The sequence below is a fragment of the Terrapene carolina genome, unplaced genomic scaffold, assembly GCF_002925995.2.
Source record: "Terrapene carolina triunguis isolate 2854851 unplaced genomic scaffold, T_m_triunguis-2.0 Scaffold233, whole genome shotgun sequence".
NCBI lineage: Eukaryota > Metazoa > Chordata > Testudines > Emydidae > Terrapene > Terrapene triunguis.
In genome coordinates this window covers 11,387,897-11,396,547 of record NW_020664584.1, presented here as the reverse complement: position 1 = coordinate 11,396,547, position 8,651 = coordinate 11,387,897, and the positions used below count along the sequence as shown (strand labels likewise).

The 8,651-nt window shown below is 62.0% G+C and overlaps 1 protein-coding gene across 1 annotated transcript in view; it reads right to left on the bottom strand.

The window, feature by feature from the left end:
* Nucleotides 1-301: 301 nt before the first annotated feature.
* The window catches only part of SLA2 (Src like adaptor 2), a 10,711-nt gene continuing 2,361 nt past the window's right edge, over nucleotides 302-8,651 (bottom strand). The window contains exons 2-7 of the mRNA XM_026656748.1: nucleotides 7,139-7,238; nucleotides 6,334-6,420; nucleotides 4,042-4,145; nucleotides 1,786-1,935; nucleotides 805-937; nucleotides 302-449 (exon numbers count right to left, since the gene is read on the bottom strand). Coding sequence (XP_026512533.1) covers nucleotides 302-449; nucleotides 805-937; nucleotides 1,786-1,935; nucleotides 4,042-4,145; nucleotides 6,334-6,420; nucleotides 7,139-7,238 — 722 coding nt within the window. The remainder of the gene's footprint in view (nucleotides 450-804; nucleotides 938-1,785; nucleotides 1,936-4,041; nucleotides 4,146-6,333; nucleotides 6,421-7,138; nucleotides 7,239-8,651) is intronic.

The window sequence follows — 8,651 nt, the reverse complement described above, 5'->3', positions numbered from 1 at the left end:
CAGGTGCTGGGTTCCTTGCGGCGAGCGGTGGATCCAGGTCCAGCTGGGCTCGAGTCAGGCCCAAAGCACCAGTACCTCCCCACCCAACCAGCCACCCAGCTGGGTTCAAGCATGAGACAAGGCCAGCCGGGGGGGACAGCTCAGAGCAGCGCAGCTGCAATAAATTACTTTGCATCAGGCCAATAATTTATATGGTGGGGGTGGGGGGTGTGCGGTAAAAGTCCAGGGGCTGGGGAAGCAGCTTGGTTGGCTGAGACTGCAGCCCCGCCGTCCCTGGCGCCATGTGCTGGGTACGACCCCCTCAGGCGCTCTTCCACAGACTGCCCTTCTCGCCCTTCTCCGGCGGCAGCTCTTCCGTCAGAAAGAGGTAGGAGCTGATGGCTTCCCGCAGGCCCAGGCTGACAGGGGACTCCCCTTCTGGGGGTGGAGCCTCCGAAAACAGGGCCGAGCTACAGACAGAAGAGAGGGATGCTTAGCACAGTCACGCTATTCACCAGCACCCCTGCCCCCCGCTCTAGCCAGTGTCAGCATCACTGGCACCAAGGCTCAGCACCAGCACCACCCTAGAGGCAGACAGGCCCCAGCCTGAGCTGCTGCGTCCCCTTGTAGCTGGTGGGTCCTTGGAGGCCCCCTCCCCGCTCAGCACCCAGACCTTGGGAGCCGTGCACCCTAGAGCCTGCACCCAGACGGGCCAGGAGTGGGCAGGGGGCATTGCAGAGCTCCCCCCCCAATGCACAAGGAGGACTCCACTCCTGGCCCCGCGCGAGGGAGGGGCAGCACCCTCCGCTGCCAGCAGCTTCCTACCTGTCGAGCTCCTGCCAGTTGAGAGCCGATTTCTTGATGACCACAGGCGGGGCCAGGTTCTGGGCTGGGACTCGAACTGCTCCTTGAATGAAGCACGGCTCCTTGAGGAGGCAGCACAACTCATCCCCGATTTCTGGGGCAGAGAAGCAGGGAGCATCAGCAATGGTGTCCCATTCACCCACCCCCGGGACATGCGCACCCTGCGTGCAGCACAGACACACGCCCCGGTGCGTGGCCACGCAGGCTGGCTCCTCTGCTCACGCCAAGGGGCAGCTGGAAATGGGCAGAGCCGGCCGGTGAGCGCTGTCGCTCAGGGTCACGTAGTGCAGGCTGCTCGTTGCTGCGGGGGCTGGAGCACTCTGCCGAGAGGTGCTGGGCTGCTAGACCACACCCAGCACCCACGGGCCTGCTTTGCAGACACATCTCTGCAGCCATGACCCCTGCAAGTCACGCGCACAGTGGGACGGGCTTGGGGTGAGCAGGGCGGAGCATGCAGCCCCCCAAGTACATTGGGGGCAGCGTAGTCAGATGTGGTCAAGCCTGGCTCTGGGCCGCACGCTCCTGACTGGAGCATGGGTAGTAGGGCCCATGGAGTGGCCCTGCCACAGGGTAGGCACTGGGAGGGAGCACAGCACGGAGGGGTGATACTAACCCGGGGCACTTACGCCTGCTCCAAGCAGCACCATCCCTAAAGACAAGGGTCTATTCCTGGATTCACGGCACCCGTGCCCCCCACCCGAAAATGGGGCTAAGAGCCCAGGCTGGGGAGGAATGGGGCGGGGGGGGGGAGCGGAGCTGGGGCTGCCTGCCCAGTCCCTGCGCTCTGGCTGTCCCGCGGTGAGGTTGGCACCCAGAGCTCCTTGGTGAGTCTCCCTTTCTCCCCCCATCACAGCATCCTTGGGGCCCTGCAGGCCCAGGGCTGCGCCCATTGCCTGCCCACTTCCCACTGGGGCAGGGGCTCGTTAGAAACTGGGCTGTTACCGGAGTAATAGTCCACCAGCTCCTGCAAGCTGGGGAAGGTGAGGCGTGGGGCAATGTAGAGCCAGCCGTTCTCCAGGCGGTTGATGCGATAGTGTTTGATGGAGTCCCAGGAGGAGTGGTTGGTGCGCCTGACCGACAAGGAGTAGCAGCCTGCAAGGGGAGCGATCACAATGCAATGCCTGGCTCCAGCACACTGCCGCGGCTGGGGACACAGCGCTGAGTTGGGGCAGGGGGCTCCTGCCACGCCGGCACGTCGGCTTCATTGCAACTGCACTGGGCCCAACCCCATGGCAGCAGCCCCGGGGGGTTAGGACCATTGCAGACTACGGGCGGAGCTGAACGCTGCACGCTGATTGGCGTAGGGAACAGACTTATTGGGCACATCGGCCAATTGACAACAGCAAAATGAGATTTTCACAAGCTGGGGTCTGACTGGCCAATGTTCTGCGCCACAAGCCAAGCTGATCAGCTGCTGGACAGCCATGGGGCTGCTGGCCTAGCTAGGCTTTGCCGCCCTTACGCCGCCCCTCCCTCTTGCCCCCACATCAGACAAGGTGAGACATCCTCTTGTCCTTGGAACAGCCGCTCCAGAGTGCCTGAGCCCGGGGCCCAGAGCCAGCCGGCTGCCTGGCTATGGGCAGCACCCTGGGCTGTGTGCTTAGCCCTTTGGAGCAGTGCGGGAGGGAGCCCCACCCACGGGAAGCGCACTGACGCACACTGGCCAGCCTGGTGGCGGGGTCGCTCCCCTGTCACGGCACGCACAGCACGGTTTTCAGTTCCTACGCTGGTAACTGAATGCTGCAGGAAGCTTTCTGCCGGGGGACAGTGGGGTGGGGGGGAGGGAAGTGTGACACAAACCCAGTGTACTCAGGAAACCGCTGGGCTCGGCAGTCAGCTAAAGCTGCAGGTGCAAGTGATCAGAGATAAGGCCACTGCTCTACACATCCCGGTCATGTGCACCGCAGATGAGGCAGGAGGCCTCAGTCAATAACACATTGAATTCAGCCCTTGAAACAGTCTGGCTCCTGAGCCAGCAGGCGCTTGCTTCGTACCGTAAGTGGCCCTGGGGAAGGCAACAGGAGCCATGAGCACAACACACAGCAGCTGGTGTGTGCAGGGGCAGGCTCCCACTTTTAAAGAGCTTGTGCTTTAGCTTCCAGTGTTTCCCTTGGGGATGGCGCATGCCATGGCCATGCTGGGCCAGCCGGGACCGAACTGTCCTGGGCAGCTCTGCCCGGGCCTGACTCAGCTCTGACCTGCTGGGCTGTCACTCTGCAGCAGTAGTGCTTTTGCATAGTGGGCCAGTGCTGGCAGAAAGCCAGCCCCTGCCTTGGATCGCTAATGATTGATTTAGCAGGGCTTTGGGAAAGGTACAGGTCCGGTTCTGGGCCCAGCCCTGCTCCACTAGCACCGAGGGGGAGCTAACAGTTCTAAGGGAGCCCAGGATTTTCAGCGAAATCTTTGCTTGTGCTCTGGGGCCGCTCTAAGTTATGCTGGGGCCATTTTAGCCCCAGCGTGCTGCAGGAGCGCAGAACTGGAAAGGCACCAATACCACACCTGAGAGCAGGAATCTGACCTCAGTGGAAACAGGTGTGCTGCTGCCGCTTCGCCTAGCCTGGCAAACAGCCGCCGCAATGGGTGAACTTCCCCTCACACCAGCCCTCCCTTTCGCCCGCAGCCCCAAGCAGCGAGCAGCAAAGGCCCACCCCTAGGCTCTATGCTCCCACAGGGTGTGTGGGGGCCAGTTTGGTGGCCGTGTGTATCAACGAGCAGCCTTTTAGCAGCAATTCCGGCAGCAGCTGCGGCTCTCATGCGCTTGGGCCCCGAGAGCCCTTTGCCCCGTCTCTGTCATTCCCCACGAGAGTGGCCGGCCGCCCTCTGGGAAGAGGCCAGGCTGGGCTGGGGGTGCACAGCAATTCCTTGCTCAGGTGCCACAGGCGCCAGCCCAGGCTAGACTCTGTCCTGAGCCACGCTGACGGCAGCAGCCCAAAAATCTCAGGGACCTTGGAGCCCTTCCCCCGTCAGGGACAGCCTGGGCATGGCAGGAGGTGCCATGAGGTGAGCTCTGGGGCTGGGACACTGCCCAAATGTGGGGCTGGTAGCCTCAGGGTGGGCATGTTGGTGGGGCAGTGCCCAGGCATCTCGCTGCAGGACTCCTGCTCGCTAAGAGGAACCAGCCGCATGGTTCCTGCCCCTCTGCTCCAGCCCGGCTGGCAGGTGGTGGGCGCTTTGCAGCGGCTCTGTGGAGTCACTTACCTTGCCTGGTCTGGCTCTCTCGGATCAGGAAGGAACCGCTGCGGTTGCACGGCAGAAGCAGCAGCTCCTCGGCTTTCTCCCGGCTAACGCCCTCGTACAGCCACCTGGCAGCAATGACAGGACACTGAGCACCAGGGGTTGGCAGCAGGCGGCCCCACTCCTGTGCCATCCAAGCGCCCCGCCCTACTGTGGAGCTGCCCCCCAGGACAGGCAGGGCTCAGCCCTCCCCCACTATGGGGACAGCCCTGCCTTGGCAGGGGACAGACTGCAGGGTAGACTGGGTGGTCCCATTCCTGGCTCCCACCCGAGCCACATGTTCCCTGGGGCCCAGTCTCATGGCCGGGCGGTTCGTTACACTTGGCCCAGGCTTCCTCTGGGGGGAATCACACCGTGGGACGACTTCACCCGGCAGCGCAATGCAGCTGCCTCCCGGCTGGAATGGCTGCGCTGGCTAACAGCACACAGCAACACAGCGTGGGCTTGGAGACCGGCAACGAAAAGCAACGCCCCCATGAAGGGGAATGTAGGAAGGCGGACGGGCCAGGCCAGCACTGTTACACCTCCCCCACACACAGGTGCCTTCCATGCCCACAAGTGGTCAGGACTCAATGGCACAGTGGCCAGGGCGTAACATGGTCTCCAGGAAGCTAACTATGGTGTTCAGACCAGCCAAGAACCCAACTCGTCCGGCTGCATCTTCCTGGAGCGCTGGCCCTGTCAGCACCACACTAAAGGCAGCACAGAGCCCCCAGCCGGCACCACTCTGAGGCTTCAGCCACACCAGCGTTACGTCTCGCAGCACCCAGGGCTGCAAGCTGATCACTGGCCACAGCCGGCCCATACGAGGTGGCAGCAGAAACTCTGCAGCTTCAGGACACAAGCCCAGTATTTGGTTTCTCAGGCTCTCCCTCAGCCTGCCTTGCAGAGCAGTGTTTGCCCTGGGGGCAGATCCAGCGGAGAGGAGCAGGACCATGGGAACCCTTCAGGAGGTGGGAAAGCGGGGCGGGGGGGTCTGCTCAGCTGACTTCTACTGGCTGTGAACTAACTGCACAATTCTCCAGGGCATTTAGTGTCACTGCTCCTGATGGGTCGTTCTGCGGCTCCGGAGCCGCTGCCGAGCGGGAGCTCTAATGACGCTGGACGCTGGACGTTCTGGGCCAGGGCCCAGATCTGTGAAGCACCTACATGTTTTGGGCACTACATAAAAAGCAATTATTATAGTGGAATTATTAATTCCTAAGTCAGCTGGCATTGCTCCACTTCCCGAATGTCCCTAACCCACCCCACCACGCCTGGCAATGTGGCTATTCCAGGGTGAAAGCCCAGCGCCATGGAGCCAACTGACACACATGGGCCAATTTGAAATTCACTCCAAGGAATAGCTGAGGGTCTCCTGCGTGCTGGGCCATCAGTGCCGCTCTGTGTGGCCAGCACCTAGCATGGTGGGGCCCGGGCTGGGACTGGGGCTGCCACGGTACAAATGCCAAAGCGTGTTCTGGAGAATAGCTGCAAAGTGGTTGGTTTCGCATCTAGTGGGGCCCGTGTTCTGCATTTCAACCCCAGCGCTGTTCAAAGGAGCAGGAGACAATAGCTGGGGGGAGGGGAGAGGAAGCTGTGGCTCAGCGGGTGTCGCTCAGGGGGTCTCAGCTGCATCAGAAAGCCTGTGGGGGCATATGAGCTCCCTGCCATCTGGGTAGCAGAGTGCGCCACACGCTCAGCTCTAGGGCTGCCTGCGCTTCACCTAGAGCCCGACCCCCTCCACCAAATCCCAGCTGACCAGAGAGGCCATGCAGCTTCGCCCTCTGACAGCAGCTGGGTGGCCCCTGCATGCGTCAGCCTCGCTCCTGGGACAGGCCCCATCTCAGCCCCCCATGCCCTGAGCCCATGTGGACAGCGCCAGCAGAGACGGGAGGGGTGGCCTGGAGCATGGAGACTGCCTCCCCGCCTCCCTAGCTCTGCGTCCGTGAGGCACCTGGGTGGGGCTCTGGGCCCCCGGCACTGCCTGAGTGCACTGAGCCCATGGGCACCTACAGCCTGCAGAGCCCCAGGTGCTGTTCCAGCCCCGCTGCCTGTCTGGCACAGCCACGTGGGGTGACTCACCCAGCCTGCAAACAGCCAGCAGTAGCGTTACTCTCCTGTGCATTCCCACCGCACCTGCTTGCATGGGAGTGTTTGCAGGGGCCGTGCCTTCCTGTGTCTGTGCAGCACTCGGCGCCAGGGGCCCTGACCCCGCACTGCCGTGATACAGAACTAAACAGCAGCACCGATAATGCCAGGCCCGCGGGTTCTTACCTGTGCCACACCTTCGCCACGTGGCTGCTGGGGACCGAACACTTCTTGCCGGTGGCTAGCGACACCACGTTCCACCATTCCCCATCCCTGTAAGAGAGAGGAGTTTCCAGGAATGCCACAGTCACATGCCTCCAACCAAGGCCCATGGCTGTGCTGTGCTGGTAGACACGCAGCTTCTTGCCTGGCTATACCCCCCCATCCCCCCCCACGTACAACCAGCCATCTCAGCCCACTGAGCTCACCAAGGGCCTCTTTGTTGCTGTGTCTGAGTTTCTGGGGACTCCTGAAATCAAAGCAGTGGGGCCCGATGCCATGGGAGCTTGAAACGTGCCTGCAGGGCACGGTCCCCACACAGCCCGACGCCGTTCCCGTGGGGCACGAGGCTTGCCGGGAGCCAGGAATGGGTCAGCAGAGGCTGCTCCCCTGTGATGGCTCCGTGCCCTGGCGCCTGGCAGAGGCCTGTGTGAGCCCCAGGCCAGAGGCAGGCTCCAGCGCATGTCCCAGCAGGCAGGATTGCAGGGCATGGGAAATACATGACAAGAGCCTCTCCTAGAGCTCCCCAGGGCCTGGGGAAGCCGGAGGCTGCAGCGCTGACTGCCGTGGCCATGTGTTTAGAGGCCATGCGTCTCAGGGAGGGGATGGGGGGCAGAGCCCTGATGCGCCAACCTGGCACAGTACAATGAGAGCTCAGGCACAGCCTGGTGAGCACCCCAGTGCCGGGGAGGCCTAGGTCTCCTGTCCGGGCCCTGGGGTGGCGCTTGGGGCTTAGCCCTGGGCAACTAGGCTGCTCCCATGGGGGACTTACTCAGATAGGACGTTCAGCTGCTCGCCTGGTCGCAGGACGGTCTCTGCCTCCCCACCCGCGGGGAAAGAGCACAAGGCAACTGCCACGTAGCTGTTCAGACCTGCCGAGAGACCACAGCACCTCAGCGCGCAGCACTGCCCTTCCCCGCCCACGGGGGCAGCGCCCGCGGCCTGGTGAGAGGGGCAGAGCAGTGCCGGGGTGAGCGGGCCCACGGATCCCAGCAGGTGCCCAGAGAAGGGGCGTGTCAGGAACAGACTTTGTGGCATGCCTCTGGCCCAGCAGCGGTACCGACTCTTGTGAGAGGTTGTGTTTTCTTTAGAGCCCCAGCTCCCAGAGCCAGGGGTGCAGGAGAATCGGGGCTTTCAGGAAAAAGTCAGTGGCCAGCCCCATAATCCAGAAAGCATGGCCCCGAAGCTGAAGATCGCAACCCTGCAAGCCGAGAGCATGACCCCCACACCCCAAGCCAGAGAGCGCGACCTCAGAAGACACAGAGCCAACCCCACAAGCCGGAAAGCAAGGCCCTGAAGCTGGAGAACACGGTCCCGAAGCTGGAGTGCACCCCTTCCCCCAAGCCGGAGAGCACGGTCCCTTCCACCTCAGAAAGTTACAGCCAAAGACACCCCTTACCCAACTATTAGGATTTTTTTTTTAAATTGAAGGATTTTAAGCCAATCTCATGCTTTTTTGGTGCCTGGCGTGCGAGAGGTCAGCAGCACAGCACTAGCCCCCACTGCAGGGGTCCTGCTCAGATTTACACCCCCCACCCATGCAACCTCCGGGGGAGGGTGTCAGCCCCACACTGGGCCCCTTGCCTTTGGCACTGTGGGACTTGCCTAGTTGCAGGGGCTATAGATGACCACTAGAGGGCGCTGGGCAGGGGCAGGGTTTCTAGCAGTGCTGGGGGAAGGGTGCTGTGTCTGCTCTGCACTGTACACAGCTTCCCCAGAGGCCTTGGTTCCAGGCCCAGCCAGCCACGGGTCACTCGGGTTTTGCTCATGCCCACGAGTTCAGAGAATCATAGCAGATTAGGGTTGGAAGGGACCTCAGGAGGTCATCTAGTCCAACCCCCTGCTCAAAGCAGGACCAATCCCAACTAAACCATCCCAGCCAGGGCTTTGTCAAGCTGGGCCTTAAAAACCTCTAAGGATGGAGATTCCACCACCTCCCTAGGTAACCCATTCCAGTGCTTCACCACCCTCCTAGTGAAATAGTGTTTCCTAATATCCAACCTAGACCTCCCCCACTGCAACTTGAGACCATTGCTCCTTGTTCTGTCATCTGCCACCACTGAGAACAGCTGAGCTCCATCCTCTTTGGAACCCCCCTTCAGGTAGTTGAAGGCTGCTTTCAAATCCCACCTCACTCTTCTCTTCTGCAGACTAAATAAGCCCAGTTCCGTCAGCCTCTCCTCTAGGGCTGGCGCTTCCATTTAGGCAACCTAGGCGGTCGCCTAGGGCACCAGGATTTGGTGGGGTAGCAATTTGGCGGCGGGGGGGTCCTTCCGCGCTCTGGG